This window comes from Simochromis diagramma, unplaced genomic scaffold, assembly GCF_900408965.1.
Source record: "Simochromis diagramma unplaced genomic scaffold, fSimDia1.1 OVJJ01000602.1, whole genome shotgun sequence".
Taxonomy (NCBI): domain Eukaryota; kingdom Metazoa; phylum Chordata; class Actinopteri; order Cichliformes; family Cichlidae; genus Simochromis; species Simochromis diagramma.
In genome coordinates, this window is record NW_024387040.1 from 12,653,200 (window position 1) to 12,676,756 (window position 23,557).

General features: G+C 38.9%; 3 protein-coding genes across 6 annotated transcripts in view; all 3 read right to left on the reverse strand.

Moving 5' to 3' along the window:
- Positions 1-488: 488 nt before the first annotated feature.
- On the reverse strand, positions 489-5,678 carry ggh (gamma-glutamyl hydrolase (conjugase, folylpolygammaglutamyl hydrolase)). Its single transcript, XM_040043922.1, has 9 exons — positions 5,451-5,678; positions 5,143-5,251; positions 4,951-5,001; positions 4,148-4,232; positions 3,094-3,232; positions 2,601-2,704; positions 2,401-2,491; positions 2,167-2,301; positions 489-2,065 (listed from the first exon to the last, which is right to left on the reverse strand). Exons 1-9 carry the CDS (start codon positions 5,539-5,541, stop codon positions 1,947-1,949), a joined length of 924 nt encoding a protein of 307 aa, XP_039899856.1. The 5' UTR covers positions 5,542-5,678; the 3' UTR covers positions 489-1,946.
- Positions 5,679-6,196: 518 nt separating this feature from the next.
- LOC120741191 (apolipoprotein D-like) lies at positions 6,197-7,732 on the reverse strand. The gene is made up of 5 exons (XM_040043924.1): positions 7,610-7,732; positions 7,423-7,527; positions 7,087-7,208; positions 6,848-6,936; positions 6,197-6,741 (listed from the first exon to the last, which is right to left on the reverse strand). The coding sequence occupies exons 1-5, from the start codon at positions 7,622-7,624 to the stop codon at positions 6,500-6,502; spliced, it is 573 nt and encodes a 190-aa protein (XP_039899858.1). The 5' UTR covers positions 7,625-7,732; the 3' UTR covers positions 6,197-6,499.
- A 1,585-nt stretch (positions 7,733-9,317) lies between these two features.
- LOC120741187 (collagen alpha-1(XVIII) chain-like) overlaps positions 9,318-23,557 on the reverse strand; it is a 128,735-nt gene continuing 114,495 nt past the window's right edge. For 3 of the 4 annotated variants that reach the window (XM_040043915.1, XM_040043913.1, XM_040043914.1), the window contains exons 16-44: positions 23,225-23,278; positions 22,814-22,849; positions 19,105-19,239; positions 18,713-18,763; positions 18,580-18,615; positions 18,335-18,379; positions 17,952-18,014; positions 17,540-17,575; positions 17,353-17,436; positions 17,191-17,256; positions 16,944-17,006; positions 16,737-16,826; positions 16,604-16,639; positions 16,451-16,504; positions 16,059-16,115; positions 15,837-15,896; positions 15,704-15,745; positions 15,008-15,035; positions 14,789-14,857; positions 14,584-14,609; positions 13,380-13,469; positions 13,147-13,300; positions 12,934-13,016; positions 12,694-12,822; positions 11,715-11,762; positions 11,552-11,614; positions 11,250-11,447; positions 11,030-11,145; positions 9,318-10,943 (exon numbers count right to left, since the gene is read on the reverse strand). In XM_040043915.1, coding sequence (XP_039899849.1) covers positions 10,742-10,943; positions 11,030-11,145; positions 11,250-11,447; positions 11,552-11,614; positions 11,715-11,762; positions 12,694-12,822; positions 12,934-13,016; positions 13,147-13,300; positions 13,380-13,469; positions 14,584-14,609; positions 14,789-14,857; positions 15,008-15,035; positions 15,704-15,745; positions 15,837-15,896; positions 16,059-16,115; positions 16,451-16,504; positions 16,604-16,639; positions 16,737-16,826; positions 16,944-17,006; positions 17,191-17,256; positions 17,353-17,436; positions 17,540-17,575; positions 17,952-18,014; positions 18,335-18,379; positions 18,580-18,615; positions 18,713-18,763; positions 19,105-19,239; positions 22,814-22,849; positions 23,225-23,278 — 2,214 coding nt within the window. In that variant the 3' untranslated portion in view covers positions 9,318-10,741. The remainder of the gene's footprint in view (positions 10,944-11,029; positions 11,146-11,249; positions 11,448-11,551; positions 11,615-11,714; positions 11,763-12,693; positions 12,823-12,933; positions 13,017-13,146; positions 13,301-13,379; positions 13,470-14,583; positions 14,610-14,788; positions 14,858-15,007; positions 15,036-15,703; positions 15,746-15,836; positions 15,897-16,058; positions 16,116-16,450; positions 16,505-16,603; positions 16,640-16,736; positions 16,827-16,943; positions 17,007-17,190; positions 17,257-17,352; positions 17,437-17,539; positions 17,576-17,951; positions 18,015-18,334; positions 18,380-18,579; positions 18,616-18,712; positions 18,764-19,104; positions 19,240-22,813; positions 22,850-23,224; positions 23,279-23,557) is intronic. The other variant, XM_040043916.1, reaches the window with a different exon arrangement.

Below are 23,557 nucleotides of genomic sequence, written 5' to 3' on the forward strand. Positions count from 1 at the left end.
CAACATGGTAATTTTTGACATCTTGAATGTTCCTTACTGGATTGCATAAGTTACATTTCCAGTAGTATTGTGATTGAGATCCCAGTCTCGTCAGCTTGATGTGTAAATGTTATTCAAATATCATTTTATTCTAAAAAACATAAAACAAAAAAAAGAAAGAAAGAAAGAAAAGAAAAAAACTATTACCTGAGTGTTATTTGTGCATAAAGCATTTTGGAAGTTACATTTGACTATTCATTTCTGTTCTCCTGTTGCTGTCCTTGAATTAAGTTGAAAGTGGACTTTATTTGTTGCCAATGACAACAAAAAATTTTCTTGTTGGCTGTTGAGGACTTTTTTCCCCAGATGCTCAACTTTGTTATCCAAAGCATAGAAGGACATTAATGGCAGACTGTGGCATGAAGGTAAATGTTAGAATAAAAACTGATATTTTATCAGACTTTGTTTTTATTTTATTTTTTGATTGTTGCATCTTGTGACATTTTTTGTGACCTTTTTGTGGATTTTTAAGCTATATTAGGGTTTATGGCAACTTGAGAAGTGCAGAACTAAAAACATAATATCCTCTTGTTGAGTGATGATGTAACAGCAACAAGCCTAGACCTCTGCAGATTCTTACTGGCACCATTCATGTGCACTATCCCAAACATTTGGACACTTCACAAAAGAATAACAGCAGTGCTAAGATGTCAAAGGGACATTAAGATTAGGATAAGGTATTTTTTGTAGGGACTAGTCCAAACTGTGCAGCAGTATGTTAATGACTGACCTTTGTGCTGTTGTGCATGGGGTCATCTTAGTTGTTCTGCTGGCTGAAGTTTATCTCTGCCAATGAGGGAAGTTGACAGTTATTTTATTTAAAATAACTTAACCCTCAGTCTATATTTTGCCTGTACTAACGTGTTTACATTATGCTAACAGTAGCTCTCAAGTTAGTCATGAGGTAGTAGACATTACATCTGGATGGTTAAGACTTGCTCTGTTGCAGACATAAACACCTGGAGACATGACTGAGTAGTCATTCAGTGCATCCATAATTGGTTCATCGCAGGTTGTGAAATCTGTCAGAGAGGGTGCTGCGGCAAAAACCTTGTTTTAGTCACTAGCATACTGCCATGGTCTCCCATAGTTTACATAATACTTTAATAGTAGCCCAAGAATTTGGACCATTTCCATCTGTTAGTGCTGCTTGTGCTTTTTTGTTTTGGAAACTGAAGAAGCACGGTCACCCAGAAATGGCCAGTGACATCAGACTGGATAAACACTGGACAGTGATCATTGGTTTGTGGACTATAATTTTGAAGGCTTGAGCTTGTTAGTTTGCCATCTTGGTTTTTGGGAACCAGACTTGGCGCGCCTGAAAATCAGAGGAAACAGTAGACTAATATATTGAGGAGGTATTCAACAGAAGTTAGCCACCCCCTAAAGCATGTCCTGCTTTATTGTTTGTTCTAATTTACAAGAAACATTTATAAAATCTGATTTATTTTGGCCACCTGCTGATCATTAAATAAAACGTGTCCTTGAGGCACTTCAGCTCCAACCTAGAAGCTAGGTTAACCTGTCAAATAATTTACAGTTGCTATCATATTAGATCACATCTAAGTACTTTCAACTCAACTCACGAGCTAACTCTTCACTATTTTGAGGGGAACTGAGCCCTGAGCCTGACAGTGTAATAAAATACAGCAACACAACTGTAAACCAAGCTACAACATCCACAAAGCACAACATCCATTTAAATCCTGCACTATACCAATATTTATGTTGCCTGCATAAATCTTTCCATTTCAATTCAGCTGTAGTTTACACAGATGCACAGTACCACAAATCCAAAATCAAACAAGTTAAATTATGTGTAAATATTTTCAAGTCATGATTGAAGCAGCGAATTAGCTGCTGAATAGGAGTGGCACTTTGCTAAAATTCATCAGAAATATATTTGCTCAGAAGAAATATATTTGCTCAAAGGCACTTTTAGTCCCAGTGTAAACAGGATTGTAGTTGTATATCAGCGCTTTGCTCTCCCCCTCCTCAGTTTCAAATTTGTGAAAGTTCTTCCTGGCTGTGGCGAGAGAAAACAATACCAAATTTACACATCACAAGTCACTTGGCATTTTCAGCTACTGACCAGTCTACAAGGAAGCAAAAATTATGCTTTCCTACCCTCATTGACAAAGAATTCGGCCATATAGAAGGTGGTCTTGACTGCCGACGGGGAATGGGGAATACAAGGCCGTTTCCATTCAAAAGCATTTTTCTCTGGATGCCACTGTGTCCCGTAAATAGGATAGTCATATGCTGCCAAGAGGTACAGAAAGAAGAAAAAAAATTTTTTTTAAAAAGTGTCCTATTTTGCTAAAAACCTAGTAACATAATGCTGAATTAGACACTCAGTACCTTCCACTGTTGACACAAACTCTACATTTCCATCTGTGTTTACAGAGAGAACTTTGTAAAACTTCTTCAGTTCCTCATTTGTATTGTAAGTCTGAAAGCAATAGACATGACAGGTTAGTTAGACTGCATTCAAGCAACTGCCGCTTTTCATCAAGCTGTTGACTCAGTCTAATCTCAGACGATAGAAATGAATGACATACCAACATTCCCAAGCTCCATTTGTGAGAGTTAACCGTCAGTGGCTCAGAGGCTAGATCTTTCATGAGCTGAGCAGGGAAGCCTTTAAACATCCTGCTGTCTTCAGCTTTTGGGAAGGGAGCATACCTTAATGATTAATCAGCAATTTTACAAACAAATAAGCACTCTCTCATTAGCTGTATAAGGTAGTTAATCTAAAGATATGATCCTCAGATAAAGTGTGGTTGGTACAGGCTTGACATGAAAACTGATCAAGTTTAAAACACAAAGATGGATTTTTAAAGTCTTTACTATTTCAGTCACCTATAATATTTAATTTATTCACTGAAAAACTGTTTTAAAATCTAGTTTCATTCATGTTAAGAAAATAAATCTCTTCCTTTCACAGTTTATACTATACCTGCAATGCTGCAAAAAACACCCCAAGAAAAACAGGTTACTACCGTTTCACAAGTGAGAAGCAAAATGAAAAATGTTTAGTCACACAAAACATACCATTAGTGAAGTTCAGAGGCAATGCCACGCCGCTCGTACTGGTATATGCCAGTATTGTATTTTTGCTTGTTAAATACATCAGCTGTTCAAACCCGAGACAAGTACCCCACACAGGAAAATAGTCGCCACGCTTGTTTGCCTGAAAAGAATTCACACTCTTTGTTATGACACTTTGTAATGACAGTGTTGGTGTTGCCCTAAAACATGATAATCAGTGTTGATCCAGGGCTGTCACAGAGACTGATCAATCACATTTTTATGATGTAGCAACTCTGCAGTTTGGGTGAAAAGGCCGCACGTAGGAGAAGTTAAATTTCAGGCTTTCTCACAGATCAGCTATACAGATATTGGTGTGTTTCCAACACAAAGCTTTTTCTTTTCTTTTTAAACTTAACTAAAGTTAATTAATTTAAATATTTTCACCTTTACTTTTGATTTTGGTTTAGTCTTTATTAGTTTACGTGGGATTTGTCACTTCATCATACTTCCATGATTTATCATTTACAATCCTGAGCTACAAAGCAATGGCATCACACCAAGGAACTGTTCATTAGATTCAAGCAGAATCTGCACAGATTCTAGCAGTGTGTCATGATAATATTTTTTTAATTATTATTTTTATTAATAGTGTCTTGCCTGAGTAAGTCTTCATGTACGCTTGCAGTGCTCATTCCTAAATGTCTTTGTATGACCATGTGTAAATAAAAATAAAATAAAACCATACAGCCAAAACAATAATCTGTTCTTAATCCTTAACGGACTGCATGTTACGGATTTTCAGTCAGATGCAAAAACAGTATCTTAATATTTACGTAACTTATAATAATATATTTACACTACAATTTAAAATCCAGAGCAGGTATTTGTCAGTTGACCAGTTTAGCGTTGAACAAACCAACACACCGCCTAGCTCCAGCCATCATTATTTTAGTCTTCCAAACAACATAATATGATGCTATAGCAGCAACACCAACAACCGGCTGTCAGATCCACCCTTATTAATATACATCATAATGAGCATCATTAAACAGATAAAAGTATTTTCAACCTTTACCTCAATAGCGAGCTCATAAAAGATTTTAGCAGCCCTTTCATAACCAGATGAGACGATGCTGACACTGCCGCCTGGGTAAAGGATCCTGTAAACAAAGAAAACTGAGTCAAAATTAAAGAAGAAAATTAGAAACATGAAATAAGATAAATATACCATAAAATCTGATATGTTGCAGTTTTAAATGAGATTTTCTTAAGTGGATGCACCAATTATGCAGGCAGTGCTGATCAATTAAAAAATACTAGTAATACTAACAACAATGTATTAAAAATGCATCTATCTAAATGAATGGATAAGGACTGAAAGTCTGTTTACAAATGTAGGGGCTGACAAACCATTATTTCTATAATATTTATTTAATCTATAATTATTGATATAGAACTCACATACCTAGCAATTAATCACCATCAACTTATGGTAAACTCTTCTTCTTTCAGCTCTTCCCTTTAGGGCTCACTACAGCAGATCACCTGCCTCCAATTGACGTTAGCCCTAGTACCCTTACAGCAAACTCCTAATGAAAATGGTTGGTTGGTTCTCAGCTCAGCATATTGTCTTTTTGTTAGTGCCAACATCTATAAACCATGTATCAACACAGGACAATGCTGCTCACTGATCGCAACCTGTCTTCTTAAACTAGCTTGAATAAGGCTTTCCCATATTTTCATGCAATGACTCAGCATCTTTATCCCTCTGTAGTTACTCATCCCTACAGTATAGATCCAATCACACCTTTTATTGTTTGTGAAAAGCCCTAAATCCACCAAACAGGGCTCTAACTGTCTAACTGTATATGTACTGACCCATTGATTGAGTTGAACAGTGTCTTATAGTCCTCCAGTGTCTGGTTTATCCTGCAGAAGCAAGAAGTTCAATGCAAACACACTGGGTTAGACACACGCCATTACGCAACATCTCCTCTTATAAAAGTGTGACAAAGTATGCAGTCAGATAATAACATGCAGAGGTAATGTCGGCAGATGATAACAGCTCACATGACAGGTACAACTCTAGCTCCTGCTGACTCCAGGAACTTCACATAGGAGGCAGCTATGTAAGCTGTTTGGCTAGGTTGGGGTAAATAAACGTCCTGTGCCAGTACACCTGTTGGAACAAAAACACAGCGCACATGTCTTTCTGTTAAAATGCTGGCATTTTCCATAGTGATACAGAAACAGCAAAACATTTACTGTGTTACGGCAGGTTTACTGTAACTGTCGCCCGATGCTTCCCAAGTGTAAAGCTGCAAGTTAGCTTAGATAACAGTTGTAGTAAATATCGTTTTAATAACGCCTTAACTTACCTATTATGGGTTTTTCGTTTTGTCTATCAGTCTGGGCAGATAAATAAAATGGCAAACACGAAAGAAAAACGCACAGCAAGAGCAAGCACATGTTTCTAGTTTTGAAAAAGGTCTTCTCGGGTAAAAGAAATGCTATTAAACAGTTTTTATGCCAGAAAAAGTCTTTGACAGATACTAATCAGCGAGCCTCGCGTAGCTACCACAGTCATTGGTAGCTACTTAAAGCGGTACCGCCCACTTTTTTATACGCATACAGCTACGTAAAAACCGGATTGTCTTCTTCAAAATAAAAGCATCCCTCCCGCCTGGAACGATCTGTTAATAATAACCCACCGAATAAATAAATAAATGATTACTTCCTCCAGTGCTCAAGCACTAAATTACGCCAAAAACATGTTTCATATATATATATATATATATATATATATATATATTGTGTGTGTGTGTGTGTGTGTGTGTGTGTGTGTGTGTGTGTGTGTGCGTGCGCTTTTGTTTTGCTTTCTCTGACAGCCTTCGGCGGCAAATAGGATTCATTCTGGCCAGTCATAATTTTGCCACTATAAAATAAAAGTAAAAATCTAAGTGAATAAACATATTTAACTGCATCCCATTTTGACAGTATTTAAAGTTGTATTCATGCTGTTAGATGGATGATATTCTATTTTTAGTCAAATTAAACGCCTTTACACAATAAGCTAATACTGAAAAGGTGGGAAAAAGGGAAAAAACTTCGCCAGAATGCAAAAAAAGAGTCATGCATCGAAGAGTAGCTTAGCTTCTATTAAGTGTTTGCATTTTATTTATCATATTCTGAAATTTTATCAACACATTTATATCATAGTCCCAGGGCAGCTGTGGCTACAACTGTAGCTTGCCTCCACCAGTGTATGAATGTGAGAGTGAATGAATAGTGGAATTGTAAAGCGCTTTGAGGGCCCCAAAAAGCGCTATATAAATGCAATCCATTATTATTATTATTATTATTACAGCTCAAACAGGTAATCAGCACTTTGTAGTTTTTTAGTTCAATTTTTAGAGGTCAGATAAGGTCAGGTCATAACCATAACATCACAAGCAGTCTGGTTGGAGACTTCAAGGCGATTTACATTGACACCCGCAGCAGTCAGCTTCTCATGTAACTGTTTGATGACATCCTCAGTCAGCGTACGAGTGCGAGCCAGGATCCAGGCAAAGTCAATGTTAAAAACTCCAAAGAAGTCAGAACAAGAGTACACCAAAGAATAGGACTGGTAATCTGTGGAGAGCACCCAGTAGGGACCATCTGCAACACCTGGATATAGACACAGATTGTATATTTTAAAAAAAGTACCATTGAAAGTACTTTGTATTTATATTTTTATTTCATTAAAATATACAAGCTGTGTTCAAAAAAGTACCTTTAAAGAAGTTGACACTTAGAACAGCAGGTTGAGATGGTTCTTTAACTTTGGCAACTCCCTCAATCGAGTTTATCGTCCCATCAGACCTGTAATTTAGACAAGAGCACATGGGGTGACACCAATCAATATTTATTCCTTTGCAGGGTAGGGTAGTAGTTTCACCTAGATAGTTATAGGCACATTTTTGGCCAAAAATAATAATTTTTTGCAAAGCAGAAGAACAGCTGAAACCTTACAGGAGCTCCGCATTGTGAACTTTGACTGTTCCATCGGACTGAAGACTGTATGTAGCTTGGTTGCATGTTCCTCTTTCAAACACAGCTGGAAGCTTCTCAATTTCGTACCAGGTACCCATATACTAAAGACAGAAGAAATTTTCTTCTTATTTTATGACCACACGGAGTCCACCAGTAACAGTGTTTTCCTTCATTAAAACAACTACCTCCAATTAACCTAAAACATAAAATAAAGCGAGGCCTAATAGAGCTGAACACCCTGCACACAGTTTAAGGTTAGAAATCAAAGTTCAGCAGAATGTAGTCATTAATAGCACTAATAATTCAATATTATACCTTTGTAACGTTGAAGTCTTCTTGAACAGATGGCTTCGGGCACTTGCCAACATGAAAAGACTGACCGTCAATTGTTGCTGCAGTCAGGAGAAGCGCAAACAGAACCTTTAAATAAAGTTAAAGCAACTGATTAAGCACACTTACACTGAACTTACACAAAAATAAAAGTGTAACAGTGTCACAGCACCTTGAATGCCTTCATGTCCAAAAGACTTGCAAAAGCTGTCAAAGTAAAAAATAAGAGCAAACTCTATTACCCCACAACTACTGCTCTATTATGTGAAGGCAAAGGGGTTTGGCTATTTGGTTAGCTTTTCCTTCCGTGCCAGATCTTTGTAACCTTTGTTTGAAGAACCATATTTAGATTGTGTTTGCAAAGCCTTTAACCTCCAGTGCAACGCTAACTCAGAATGACATTCAGTGCAGCAAAGGTACTTATAGCATAACTATTACTACTGAAGGTATGGAGTGGTAGGGCTGCAGCAAATTAACATTTCTTCTAAACTCAAGATTATTTTATTCAATAATCATACAAGAAGCAAAACATCCATCAGGACTTCAAATTAGCTGTGTTAAAAAGTGAAGTGCATGAAAGCTTGATTTTGAAAGTCATGCACAATGTCACGGGTGCAGAAGCACCTCTTCCTCTGTGCGTCATCTGTTTTCTACTGTTTGTTTATGTGCCTGAACTGCTGCTGTACATAACTGATTCAATATCTGTGTTTAGTGTAAGATACTACATACTTTATTTATACCACCAGCCAAGTTGAGAAATCCCTATGTTATTGCACCACAAACTGCAAGGTGCTGTAAAAAAAAAAAAAAAAGCCCTTTAAAATCTGTCCCTGTGGCAAAATAAGTGAATCAGTCTGCCCTGGAAGGGGCCCCATGTTCCATCCAGTAGGTGGTGACAAGGCTAGTAGGAAACCTCATGATGGATAGCACTTCTAGTCACCTGCTCTCCACCACAGTTTCCAAACTGATCAGAACAGAGATCCTCAGAGATTACCTAGATATAGTCAGGCTAATATCAATGCATTTCTGAGAACTTTGGAACCAGTGTCATAGACAGGGGCTGAACTCTGTTCCATCTTGAGTTCCCCTCAGCAATAGGCAGCAGGCAGGGGTCATTATACTTATAACCCTTTGTCTTGCTAACTAAAGGTTTTCCCCAGTGAACAGTCTGGGGTAGGTGTGAGTTGACAACTTTAAAATATTACCTTGAAAAGGACTGGAAACTTCAATTTCTTATGACTAAAATACATGTTATGATATTTCCAGATGGCCAATAATAAAGCGCGATTTACATCAGGAAGGTTAATATATTAGAATTGACGCTAGCTATTTGCCAACATATGACGGTTAACATCTATAACAAATCAAATAAATAAACGGAAATTAAAAAGGCAAGAAAGCTGAGAAGAGATGAGAGAAACACCCTTCAGTCATATTATGATTGTTGAGGATGCATGGTTTATCCACCACAAGGCACTCAGCAAAGTAAAACAGAGAATTTGCAACGCCACAAGCACCTCATCCAACAGATCCAAGTAAAGCTGGAAACATCGTAAACAATAAATACATAACTACACATAATAATTTTCAAATTTGCTTATCTTTCATGTGTCTTAAAAATATAAATTCAATATATCTGATTTCTAAAATCAAATATCAGATATGGTCTAAAAAATCCTGTATTGGTCACGCTCTAATATTAACAGCATCATGCACTGACTTGAATTAGCAAACACATCTTTCTTAATTGGCAGGTTGACAGCAGTGATACAACTGAACCAATGCATAAAGTCTTTGTGCTATAAAATCAAAATCTTGAAGCAGATTAAATAACCACAGGATTTATTTTTTTTCTAAAATAAGAATGAAAGAAACACAAGTTATGAAAAGTCTTTATTCAACATAAAGCACCAATATCTATACAAAACACATGCTTTCACTTTTGACCTTAGACAGTTTCTAGGGTTTCTTTCCAACATAAAACTGAATGATTTGTTTTAATGGCACTTTTACAGTGGATGGAAATTATTTTTGATGTCGCTAATGTTCTCCAGAATTCTCCAAACTTGAGAAAAAAAACAATGAAAAGACAACATATGAAAATAAAAAAAGAAAGAAAACAGGCAAAAAGTTAGAAGAAACAGTCATTTGACAAACAACACATGATAAATTACATTCTTAAATTTAACCATCTGATTTCTTGTTATGTGCTGTGACAGTATAAATAAATCATTGAATTTAAATTAAATACCCTTAAGAGAAAGAGCTGATAAGATGAAAAAGCTACAAGACAAACACGTTTTAAAGAATGAAAATATTGAACTAGAAAATATCAAAAATGAAGTACAGTGCATCAAAAGTTACTTTGGTGGCAACACTGGTTGTCCGAGGGACGTGTTGTTTGTGAAGAGTTCTGGTCTTAATAGAACTTTTTTTTTTTCCTGAATTGGTTTAAAACCTTTCAAGACAACCTGTAAACATAGAAAAAAAAATATGTAAGTTGCCTTTTACACTTCCATTGGAAAAGTCTTTGGACTGCCACGCTTCAGGGCAGGTGCAGGTTCCTGCAGCCAACCTCAGCCTTTACTTCCAGTCTCCTGAAGAACTACGAAAAAAAAAGGACCTCTCTCATCCTCAACACGCCTGCACAACTGAGGGGAAAACCCATGAGTGTTACTTTATGTATGGTTCACATAATATAACACAGATGTGTCTTGTTGCCACCTTTCTTGAAAAAACAAAACAAAACTCTGGGTGCTGCGTGTATCATTTTAACATGACTAAATCCTTAGCACATTGCATTTGAGATGTTAGACTATTAAGTACGAAGGATGCTAAAAAGATTAGCAGCCCATGTTAGCATCTGTCCTGGGTTTTACAGTATTGTATATGCCAAGTTGGAAATCTTTTGGATTGCTTTACAACACAAAGGGTCGTTTCTATTCATTTCTTTGCTAAGCAGTTCACAAACTAGTTTCAGCTCCAGAGTGTAGCAACAACCTAATATTAGCTTACCTTCCCAGGAGATACCTTGCTGATATCAGCAGTTTGTTACTGCCTCAAACCCTTTGTGTGATGCCAGTAGAGGGAAAGGTGTCAGAATTAGTAACATTCATGTTGTAAGTGTGAAAGTGGAGTCGGAAAAAAAAAAAAGAACACAAAATGCTACACGTAGAACCAAAGATGTGCAGAAAGCGACATTGTTTTTCCAAGAGGGGTGCTCAGATCTTTTTCCAGAGGTTTTAACTTCAGTGGAGGCTCGGATGGGTTTCCTTGCATGAGTGGTATTCAGGGACAGGGTGGTTTACGGGTTTTTGTGGGTCTCAATGCACAGGACAATGTACTCGTTGGAACAGCTTCGAGTCTCCTGACCCATGAGCAGACCTGAGGTCAGGCTTGATGACTGGCCCATGACGGATACATGGTCTGCTCGCCATGTCTCGCAGTGCTTGTCTGTTGCGCGGAGCCCCTGGCTGGTAGAGCCGTGCCAAACACTCTTCTGAGGCCTAATGCAAAGAGAACAGAAAATATCACTGCTGTAGACAGATGAACAGACTCCAAGAAACAAATTCAGTAAATGAAGTGTACAAACCAGAAGGGGTCAGCTAAGACATCCCGGCCATCAAAGGAGTAGATGGGTATCCTGGTATTGATCGGCCCCCCATTGCCAGTGAAAATTGAGCGCCAATTCCTAAACATCATGTCTCCCTGTGGTCAGACATAACGGGTTCGATACATTTAAAAAATATATGCTTCGGACATGATGAAATTTTGATGCTAGTGGTTGTTTGACAGTAAAAAGCAGCACTCACTCTGAGGTTGGTAACTGGCAGAGTCTGCCGGAAACCTGGATAGACAACGTGAACCAGGTCTTGTCTGTGGGATGAAATGAAGGCACGGTAGTTGGGAGCCAAACCCATCGCCTTGGCCTGCTCGAAGCACATCCGGTCAGCCATGTCAAGCCCCATCATGTCCCCTGAGTGAGGCTGGTTCAACGCCACCAGGTTGAGCTTCAGGGAGAAGACGGAACAGATCAGTGTTAATCCGAGGTTGTTCAAGAGACAACTAAAAACAAATCTCTTCACAAGGGCTTCGATGATAATTAAGCACTCACCCTGCCTTTAACAGAGTGTATTCTTTGTATGGTGTCTCCTCTTACATGATGTGAGGCTCGAGGCTAAATGAATCATTGAAAATCAATGTTAGAGAGATGAATACTCTAACACCAAATTCCACAAAGGCATTTTTTTTATATTGACAGGTTATGCAATAAGTACCTCATCTTGTGGGATAATGTTATTGGCGAGGTAGATCAGGCTGCCAAGCTGTGTGAACAAAACAGAAGTATAAAGTTAGGAAAATATATACCAAAAGTTGATGTATTTGAGTTCACGTTGCCCTTAAATCAATAATAATGATTTGATTCAGTAATATTTTCTGTTTTTTTTCCTGTTTGCAGCTCATTAATCATTTATTAGTTTAATGGAAAAAAAACTTGGACCTCAAAAAACTGTTTCCAGCATCTATACAAGTCCAAATATCAGACTAAAAGGATCAAGTGCCTCTTATTCTGAACTTTCTGCAGTTAAATCACATGTTCCAGTGCATTGACCTTAGCTATTTAGAGAGAGAGAGCGAGAAAGATGTTATTGATCCTACAAAGGTAATTATTGTCTTACAGCAGCAGGACAAAGAAATCTAAAAAAAAATAAACAGTGTAGTTGAAGTGGCACAGGTGCAGAGGGAGAATCTTATAGTGTGAGTTTAACCAAAAAGTTCACATATACAACAGTGATAAAAAAAAACCCAAAGAAAATAAAAAATAAAAAGAGGTTAAGTTAAAGAAGAGTAAAAAGTAAGACTGATATTGTGCAAGAGAGTAGTGTGAATTGAATTAATAATATGTACACTAGAAATCCAAGAAACTGCTGCAAGAGCGGGTATAATACAGAAATATGTGTGTGGAAGTTTATGTCTGACCGGTGTGTTCACCTGTCACAGAAAGAAGAGTTACTGTACAGTTTCACATAGAAAGGTAGAAAGGATTTCCTGAAGCGTTATGGGAGAAGGGTTAAATCAGTATGAGTGAGAATGAGCTCTGCTGCCTCATTAGGGTGACGTTGAGCAGGTGAGATGTGTTATTCATGATCATGATGGAGAGCAGTTTGTTCTGTGACCAGTGTACTAATATGAACATGAAAGTATTTCTGTAAACCGATTTTACCAAACTGATAACGCACCATTGTAAATTAGTACCTGGATCTCTTTCCATCCCTGGGAAACTTTAAGGAAGAGACTTCCTGTCGTTGTAACAAATGCCAGAGTGCCTTCTGCATCTTTCACTGTTTGCTGCATCATACTCTCACGAGTCGAAAATGTTTTCAGCTGAGAAGCAAATGTGGAAAAGTACAAAATGCGCAGAAAAAAATCAGTTAGGAGAATCACGGGTCTGGTGTTATATTAATATATAGCTCAGCCACAGATAAACTGACTTACAGACGCTGTGTTACTTGAAGGACTAGCAGGTCCAGGTGGTCCAGGAGGTCCAGGAGGGCCTGGGGGACCAGCAATGGTCAGACCTGCAATAACAAAGATCTCAGTATCTTCCATGTAGAATATTGTAAGTGATTCTTTTGTTTCATTAGTTACAGTAACTATACATCCTTCAGACGATTATATTTATTATATTTGCAGTTAAATGAGTTTTACCTGAACCATATCTCAAGGATGACCCAGAGGGCCCTGGAGGTCCTGGTGGCCCAGGAGGTCCAACAAGACCAGGCTTGCCATAGCCTGGTATACCAGGAGGCCCTGGCGGCCCAGGGGGGCCAGGGGGACCGACCACTGATTCTCCTTTGGGCCCCTAAAATATATAAAGGACAGAATTACTAACACTTTAAGGTTTATTCTTTCAAAAATATACCATGATGCATAAAACTTACCACGGGTCCTGATCTTCCAGGGATACCTGAAATCCCCGGGAATCCCGCCTCTCCCTTTTCCCCTTTGATTCCCTGGTCACCATTCATCACCTATTAGTGCATACACAGGCAAAACCATCGCACAGTAACCAACTGCTGACTGAAAAATGATTAAGTGCCAAAAACTACAGTCCTTTAAATGTCTACTTAAAGACTTCGAAAAGTAAGTCAATCTATAAAGACTCCCATGTAAAAACACCAACTTTAGAGCAGAAATCAAGTCTGGTACAAAACATGGTTGCAGTTTACGCAGCCAACTTTCCCCAACAACTCTACATGGGCTGAAACCGTTTTCACAACTTGTTAAATTTCTATTAAAGTTTAATTCTATCTGGAGTGTGGTTGACTTCACTGACAGGCAGAAGTAGACAAACATGGCTGTAGCAACCAGCTCCCTGCTAGGCTTCAAATGCCAGAACTCCTGTTGGTATGTTTTGGAGTATTTTTTTATATGAGTATTTAAAATGATTTAAAAGGTCTGCTGAATTGTATTAACAACCTGTCCAACAAGTTTGTGGTCCAATTCAAGTGAGTGAAATTCTAGTATTGAATGTTACTAAGTACTTATTAGCATCTGCCTTTGCTGTTATACAGTCAGCACATGTGGTTGAACGTTGTTAATAAAGTTTGCTAAAATTAACTAATAATTTGGCACTGAATTCTCTTTCTTTACATGACATAAGTCTCAAATCATTCATTGATAACTGATAACCACTTTTTTCCACTTGTAACAAGCAGTAAAGCTACAACTGGGGCAAATTTTAATTGTTAAAAATACTTTTGAGCCATTTTTGTCATTCAGTAGTTAAAAAATGTTCAAAATCCATGATAATGATTTGTGGGATTTTTTCTTTCTTTTTTTTTGTCATCCAGTATGAACTCTACATTTCCTTAGAATATTTGAATGAAGTTGCTATAAAGTATCTGCCTATATATTTCCAGCTTAACTGTCTCCAACTGGTTTACCACTAATATTTTCTTTTATGTCTTCACCCGACTTAGCTTTCAGAATATTTTAGACATATTCTTACAACCTGATCATAAATCCACAAAACAAATGGCTATATTCACCTTTTAAATACAATTTGTGGTTAAAATTCAAGCACATATTCCATAACAAAAAAAGAGAAAAGAGCAACCTTTGTTTTTCCCTTATAAAACTTACCCAGCCTCCTCTTTGATTATATGACACTAGAGGAGAAACAAAAACAAACAAACAACACTTTTATTCTTGAATCACAGCAGGTTAAAAAGCTACATAAATTACCCTTTTTAAACCTCCTTTATATTAAGATTGATTTTTCTCTCTGATAATTCTTAATATATTTAGTGTTTTTATTTTAATACTAAGGAAGACATTTTTAACTCACTTGGTGGAGCCGGTATCCCTGGAAGTCCCCTCTCTCCCTTCTCCCCTTTTATTCCTGTCTGACAGTTACCTTTGAGACAACAAAATGTACTGTAAATACTCTGCAACTTTGGGTATGTTTATTAAAAGTATTTTGAGTGTAAAGGCAGTCTCTGGCAAACTATTTCCATAATTAGTTGATGTTTAATTTACAGGAAACAGATAAGGTGACCAAACCTACCAGCTGCAATGGTTCCATTTGAATTAAGCTGAAATAACAGAAAAAATGCAGATTAACAACAGGCAGTGACACAATTCCTTGTCAGTTTACAATACATTATAGTACTGATACCCCCGTTTTGCATGTTAACACTACACTTGATCAGCAACTGCAAACACATGCAGATTTTCTACAGGTGCGACTTTATAACTACCTCCTTTTGTTTCCTGCACTTAGCCTTCATCTTTACAGACTTGAAATGCATCATGCAGGGATATTTTGGAGCAGCTGTTAAAATGTTTTGAGTGATAAAAGGTGTTACAATGAAAAACATGCGTGTTATCGGTACACAGAAGGAAAAGCAGAGGACGGTGTGAAGAGAGAAAAAAAAATGGCGTGGTAGCCCACAAAAAAAGTTTTGTACTTTTGTGCACATGAGGTTTGATCAAGATGCACTTCAGAGTCGGCTCAGCATTCACTCTAAAGTCCGATGGATAATTCATTTACATGCTGACTTTTATGCAGCCTGTGTCAGAGAAAAATCAAGTATGCACTGCAGATAAGCAGACAGACTTTGTGCGAAATCAATATTCCACAATACAAATCTAATTTTACCAGTGGGATTTTACATAAAGCTCTTTAACACAGGCTGCACTAAAGCTGTCGATTTATTATGCTTTATTAGTATACAGTGCAGCTGTACGGTCAGAAACCTACGGGTGTTTTGCAGTGTGGTCTGGGGGGTATAGGGAACACTGTCTTTAGGAAGAAAAGGAAACAGTGAGCAAATAAAACACATAATTTAAGGTGACAATTGACAAGAACTGTGTAAAAAATTAAAAGTGTTTACTCCTTTGGGGCAGGTGAATATTCCTGGGCGCCCCGGTGGGCCGGGAGGGCCGGGAGGTCCCTATGAAGAGTAAAAGAAGAAAAGACAAAACTGAAAAAACTGAAATGAAACTCTTTGCCAAACTGGCACAAGGAAATCAAAGCAACCTATGCTTCATTTGAAGATTATGATCAAAACCAGGTGCACAATATTCATACATAGAAACCGTAAAGCGTGACTCACTGGCAGGCCTCGAGAGTCCCCTTTCTCTCCTTTGGGTCCCATGAGGCCTGGGCGACCCTACAGAGAAGGAGAGTTGTTATCCAAAAAGCAATTAAGTTTTTAGAAAAGAAAGTTACATAGATTTTAACTTCAACAATTCCCGCAGGGAAATTTGGGAGATTGGATAGTTGGATAGTTTGCTGAACAAGTCAGTGTGTGATCAAATTTAACATAAAACCAAATCAAACAGGAGTTTCAATGCATGAACTGAGAAAATTAGTTTGGAGAAAGCTAATCGTGTCAAATATGCACTGTTTTAGTTTAGTCTTAATCTTCTAATTTTTGAATCAATGCACAGAAATATGTTAATCTACTCTTAATTAGACAGTGTTTGGAGAGTCCATGGTGCTTACTGGTCTTCCAGGGAGCCCAAATTCTCCCTTGTGTCCCGCTGGTCCAATGGGCCCCTGTTGGAAATTAGAAAAAGTGATGCACCTGATAATCTATATCAGTGGAAATAAAACCAGCATTCCTTAGCATTTACTTTGGTTTTCTGCAACACTTACTTGAATTCCAGGGGGCCCTGGTACACCGTTCTCTCCCTGCAAACAAAGCTATATTTATGTACCATCCTGCACTCTTCATACACATACACAGAAAACTTTATCAGGGAGTTAGGTCTAAAAAGTGCAATATAACCTTGAATCCTTTGGGTCCCACTGGCCCAGGCAGGCCTGACATCATGGATCCATCTGCTGAGATGACAAATCCTGGCTCACCCTTTTCACCCTGTGTGTACACACAAGTACATTTAAAAAAAAAAAAAAAAAAAAAGCAACTTCCTGATAGTTTTCATTATAGTGTCCATACAGAAAACAAATCATGTTGTATGTACATCCCACTTACTTTAAGTCCAGGCGGTCCTTGCAAACCTGGCAATCCCATGTCACCCTTTGGACCCTTCGGTCCCTGCAAATAATTATGAGATTTCACAATTGAATAATTGATAATCTATATAATGAAATAAATCAAAGAGCAACAGCAGTGGGATGGTATTCCAGTAGACTTTTTGTAACCAGAAGAGTCGCCCTCTGGTAGCTATTAGAAAGAATGCATTTGGTCTACACTCAGTGAATTTTGGTCAGGTACTCACAGCGGGTCCCTGAGCTTCAAAAATCCCTGAGAAGTTAAAGGCACCATCTGTGTCGTTCAATAAGAGCTGAAGACAGAGAAAAGGAGTTTTAACAGTAAGACGGAGACTCACTAAACATCATCATGTTTAAATAGTAGAGTCACCAAAAGTATCACTACTTACATCCTGAAGGTTGATGATGGTTCCTGGTGGTCCAGGTGGTCCTGGGGGCCCAGGCAAACTACGCCCATCCTGTCCTGGCTCTCCCTGGAATAAAAAAAAAAAAAAAAAAATAGTTGACATTTTTACCTTTCAGCACATAGCAGTGCATGTATGCAGTATCTGTCTAGCAACTCGTTGATGGTTTCACCTTTTGTCCTTGGTCACCTTTGTCCCCCTTTGGTCCCTACAGACACAGGATTAAACATTAGCTGTAGTTCTTAGTGCCACTTAAATATGTGTCTGTAGTAAAAATATAGTATGGGTAAAATCATTAAAAAAACATAAACAAAAGACACATATATAATTGTTGCATTTTGTAAGTTGGTTAACCTTACTCTCCAGTTGCTGCTGCATCTGCAATCTACTTTGCAACCCAACCCCACCCAAGCTACGGCTTTTTATGCTGTTTTTGAGTTACATCTGTTGTCACTGATGCATGCAAACTAGTGCAGACTGAAATAATTTACAGCTTGACTGAACATCATTTATTTAGGCATCAGTCTTTAAAAAAAAGGGCACACTGCTTATTAAAATGTGTCAGAATTATTTAGATCACTGACCTCTGCCCCAGTCAGTCCATCTGTACCAGGAATGCCTGGGTCCCCGGGAACACCCTGCTCTCCCTGCAGAAGGAATGAAGAAAAATAAGCATCATTATGATGTAAAAAGGTGACTTGATTTCTGTCTTCTTAAAACTGAGGAATTCTTTCTGAAAAACTGATAAATAACCAAATCAATGATATTGATTATAATGTTCCAATCCAAATCCAAAAGTTGGCTGTGAACCTGTAAGATGACAGAATCTTTACTTTCTAGAGCACCATGCAGCCTAAAGCCAACATCTCCTCTCACCACAAGGCCTTTTACTTAATGGTCATTTATGGACCTAAAGCAAGCAGACTTTCAAGAAGCTTGTCTGATTTAATATCTTCAGCAGACTAACCTTTTGTCCTGGCTTTCCTGGAACACCAACAAAACCATCTTGACCCTATGAAAAGGATGAAGGAGACAAAATAAAGAAATCTAGATTTAAAAAAACAAATTGCATTTAGCAAAAACAGCAATTTATTGTATGCATCACTGAATGCCATCCAAGGCCTTAGACTTTAAATGTTCACCCATCCAACTTAACCTGAGAACATTTTTCAGGGAGAGCCATTCACATAGACCCACACACAAATATTTTACCTTGGGTCCTGGAAGTCCTGGGAGTCCTGGAGGTCCCTGTGAAAATCAAACCAAAATCAAACCTCGGGTAATAACAGCAGCTGTTCGTGAAATGCAAAAATGATAAGACACTAAAATCGTGCCACATTTGTACCTGTGGACCTCTGGGTAATGTCGCTGCTGGAAGCCCCGATCCTTCCAGGTCCTAAAAAAGTGCAAAGGCATCTAGCAATGAGCCAACATGTTTGTTGGAAATGAGGGCTCACATCAAATTTATGCACAGTTAATGATCAAAACTTGTGTTATAACACACACGCTGCAGCATTCACAGACAATTCATTTGCACTGTTTCCGTGTTTACAGGGAGATTGGGTTAAACATTGCATAGTTAATATACACTCTTTGTCATCATGCTCTAGTTCTACAAACAAATCACTACTCATATCAGCTAAAGTTGCATATTATTCTTTATGATTTTCTAATGATAAAAACGACAAAACATTAGATATATTATCCCCATACATTTAGTAGTGAAACACACTATACCTCAAAGTCTGGGATGAAGTTTCTTCCTGGAGGCCCTGGGGGGCCAGGAGGACCAGGCAGACCCCTAGGACCAGAATGCCCTTCTGGACCATCTGCTCCTGGTAGACCTGGGAATCCTGGTGGGCCCTGATCTCCCTGAAAGACACAAAATGTTTTTTTTTTTTTTTACTTTTAAAAGTAAAAAAATATTTTAGCAGGTAAGGAGTTGCTTTAACATAGCACAAGAAACCATTTGCCTCAATGCAAGCAGAAAAAGTGAGCAGAATTATGATTGCCAATATCGATAATGGTGGTTTGTCAATGTATCAAATATAATGAATAGCAAAATGAGCAGATCTTAACCTTTTGTGGGAGGTAAGTGAGCAGAGCTATGCTGTAGTATTGTGAGACGAAATGAAAAAACACAAATTGCACACATTTCTATTACTGACTCTCTCTACCGATTTACTCTTTGACAGTTTTAAAAGTAATTTAAAAAAAAGATTAAAAAACACATTTCAATCAACTTCAGCACCAATTAAATGACAAGGGCAGACATAGTCTTTCAACTAACCCTAACTCACTTCTCCACAGTTCCCTCCCGTGTTCTCAGCCTGTTACAATTCAAAACAAAGAAGCGTAGCCATATAAATAAGCAAAAAAAAAACCCCAAAAACTTCACTGTTAGCAACACTATTGCAGATTCAGAAGGCAGATTTATAGTATCTGTGTATTGCTAGTTTTTCCTTCCTTCCTTTTTCCCTTCTTCCTTCTCAGATCTTTCTGACAGCGTGCTTCTTCAACCTAGGAGGAGGAGACTTCAACCTAGAAATTGACAGGCTCAATCCAGCAGTGAGTCAAAGGAATTTGAAGTCCATCATTCTTAAATAATACAAGAGTGAATTTGGTCTTTACAATTCTTGGTGTTCGTATCACTCTCAAGGATTACACCTTCCTTTTACCAGTAAACCACTCACAATCTCGCTTAGACTACTTTCTAGTTAGCAGCTCCATTATGAGCGATATCACAAACGATCAAATTCAGAAAAGAGTCACACCACCAATTAGGAGCTGGAGATTTATTACATCATTATTGAAAGAACAAAACTTCATGGGCTGGGCGCTCAGGTATGCACCGGCTCACTCCTGGTGGCTGCTTGTCGGGGACTGGTGACTGTGGCTCGGTCGTGCCCCTTCGGGGGGTGGAGTGCCCTCGGCCTCTGGGCCTGGGGCTCGGTCCACTGTGGCACAGCTGGCTGCCGGTGGAGCTTAGGGGCACATCACTGCAACCCTCTCTGGCTTCTGCTCCGTGGCTGCTGGGTGATCCCTCATCTGGGGCTCTCCTCAGCTCTTTTCGGTAGAGTGGCACGGTTGCCCCTCCATTGGTCTTCCTTGGACTCTTGCTTTCTGGGGGTCTCTGGTCCCTGGATCTCCTCCATACCTGCTTCATGCCCTGGAGGACGGGGCTATGGCTCCCCACACCCTCTAGCAGATCGTTACATGAAGGAACCTTTTGAATACAAGTGTGCTCATGCTCACAGGTTTACACACAGGTGTTCACGGACACAAACGACACCTTCCTTTGCTGCTACCTCAAAGCACACTGTGCGCTGTCGATCTTACGTGCTGTGCAATAATAGTCAATATTTAGTATTTACACATAGATTATCGCAATGATGTTGTTTATTATATTGCTCTCTTTTTTGCTTGCTTTCTGTCTTTTTTTTCCTCTCAACAGGTGATCCAGGTGATTGATATATATGTAATTTTTTGCCCCCCACCTTTTTTTTGTTTGTTTGTTTGTTTTTGTGCCCTTTATCTCCGTCTCTCTTCCCCGCTGTTCTTCTTTCCCTCCCTGCTCTTTCTTTCTCCCTTTCCTTTCCCCCAGTAGTGTCTGTCCCATATGTAACAACTGAAAATAAAATAAAATAAAATAAACAATAAAAACAAAGGTCAATCAAATGGACCAGTACGGCAAGGCGGGGATGGTCCACTTGGTATAGTAAATCCGTTGGGCATCTTTCTTGGCCTTTATCCATCAGAATTATTGTCTAAAGAACCAAACGAGACAGGTGGCAGAAAAAAAAAAAGGAAAAAAAAAAGAACAAAACTTCATTAATTATTTCTAAAAGAAATGGGCAACATATTTAGATAATAATGACCTGAAAGGAATATCACCATGTTGTCCGGGGCTTGGTCTGTGACCCAGCGTTATGGGTTTATTTTGTATTTTTGATTCCTTATGTTTTATTGAAAACATGTTAAAACAGCATCTTATGCTGTTATTATTAGTCAGGATTTAGTTGAGTTGTATTCTAGTTTTTCTGTCATCTATGTCTCCTTGGTGGTGTGTCTCTTTTGTTCTCCGTGTTGTCTTTCTTGACACGTGTTCTATGGAAAGCAGGAGATGTAATAATGTAGGGCAAAATATTATCTTACTGTTCAAATAAACTACTCATTTTCACCGATCCCTAGTAAAATCCAGATAATTATCAGAACACAATACAAAGTTTTTCATCATGTAATGAGAAAGGGTGTGGAGCGTCCAGGAGACAGAACAACTATTGTTGGGTGCATCTTGTCTTGGATCCAGACCAGTTAGTCTTGCCCCTTCACTTTGTCACACATCTCCAAATGAGTCTTCAACTGCACACTCCAATACACTCTTTGTGGTGGGGGTGGTGGGTGCTGACCCAGACTCAGTCGTGTTCCGGGGCATTGACATTGCTGACCCTGGGTCAACCTTCTTTAACATCATGGCGGATTTTGGGGAATGAGGGTGCCCACTGAGCCAGTGGTTTTCTGCCAGTCCCTACTGGTGCTTGTTGGTCCCAGGGTGTGTGGGTGGAGGTCGTCAGCCCGCTCCCTTGGTGGCACAGGTTGGCCTGGACTTCCACCATGTCGGGGAGGAGTGGCGCTGCCAGGTGGTCCTGGGCGCCTCGGGCACTGGAACCCTGGGACCCTGCTATCGGCTCGTACCAGGGTGGCCAGCCTCTAGCAGGGTCGAGTGCCCATTACCTCTGGTTCTCTGGGATTCTCACCCTTTGGCTGTGGGCACCCCATCTGGGGCCTCTCTCCTTCTCCTCCTGGGATGGACAAGTGAATGTTGCAGAGATGTGTGGCCTCAGGTCTTGGGCCGTCTTGGGGGTTGTCCTGGTTCCATCTCTGCGTGCCTTCAGGCTTCTGGTGGGTATTGTTGCAGCTTCCCACCCTCATTATGAAATACATTTGTGACAAAGACTTTCTCACACTCACCGTCTCTCTCTCTCTGTCTCTCTCACTCATACACACACACTATAGGAAGATTTGTGAATTCATGTATCTGTGTATTATCAAATGTCTTGTGTTCACGTGCTGTATGTTTGTTTTGTTCTTTGTTTCTTACAGATGCAGCAGTTGGCGATACATTGTGCATTTCTATTTGTTTCTATCATCCCATTTCTACTCCCCATCCAAACCACCACCACTTTTTTTTCCTCTTGCCTGTCTTGACTTAGACATCGTCATATCCATATATGATATTAATATTTAAAATAACACAAAAATAAATGAATAAATAAGCAGATAAATGATTCACATGAACAAGAGGAGTCTATAGAGATTCTGTATAGCTGTTCTTGCAAAAGCTAAATGTGTTCGGCACCGCCGTGCATTCAGATCACAAGTCTGAATGCAAAACCTTCCAGCAGGACAGGATTAAAAAACAATAACAAAAACAAAACAATCTTACCTTTGGTCCTGGTTGACCACTCACACCAGGCTCGCCCTGTTAAAAACATAATGAAATAGAGTTAGCTCGTGTTTAATGGGGAAAGGTTGTTCTTTCTGGTTTCCATGAAAACAAAAACAGAGCGGCTATTGCAATACAGACTTGTTTACACTCAAGCCCCTTTGGCTTTATTGGTCCATTGGGGCATCTCATTAAGAGGCTCTTTGTGTTAGGCGGTTATAGAGTTTTTGTCTAATTGTTTTTGCTAACAGAGCACTTAGAGGCCTTCTCTAGGGAAATCAGAGAGGGCTAAAACTAAAGGTTGAGGATTGGAAAACACACAAATGAGAGCCAAAACCAGTGAGAGGATTTTCTTCTTAAATCCATGTCTTAAATAGTGACAATACAATATATGTTGATCATTAGCCTTACCTTGTCTCCTCTCTCCCCAGCAGGCCCAGGATTGCCATCTTTTCCACTGACTCCCTGCAAGTGTAACACAATTTTTTTTTCCCCTCAAGAATTTGGATTTACCAGAACAACATGTACATGTATTACAGAGTTGGCATAGTTTGCGTAATTGTGGCTCTTATTCAGATTTTTTGGACAAAAGTGGGCTGCTTGGTGTGAGCTCATAAAAGCGAGCCGTTTGAAATGAGAACATATTAAAGCTCTTGAGCCTCTTTGGTCTGAAGTGAATAAAACTTTCATGAACCAAAGCAGCCTTGCAGTGAATACTCCATGCCTGTGAGTACATCATTCACA

Excerpts from the sequence above, each read along its gene's own strand:
- LOC120741191 (XM_040043924.1), bottom strand. Across the intron at positions 7,209-7,422 it reads AAGACTTCAACGTTACAAAG|TATATGGGTACCTGGTACGA; the intron begins GTATAATATTGA and ends TTCTGTCTTTAG. Across the intron at positions 6,937-7,086 it reads GTTCACAATGCGGAGCTCCT|GTCTGATGGGACGATAAACT; the intron begins GTAAGGTTTCAG and ends TCTAAATTACAG.
- ggh (XM_040043922.1), bottom strand. The coding sequence starts at position 5,541 with ATGTGCTTGCTCTTGCTGTGCGTTTTTCTTTCGTGTTTGCCATTTTAT. Across the intron at positions 5,252-5,450 it reads AAACGAAAAACCCATAATAG|GTGTACTGGCACAGGACGTT; the intron begins GTAAGTTAAGGC and ends TTGTTCCAACAG. Across the intron at positions 4,233-4,950 it reads CTGTTCAACTCAATCAATGG|GATCCTTTACCCAGGCGGCA; the intron begins GTCAGTACATAT and ends CTTTGTTTACAG.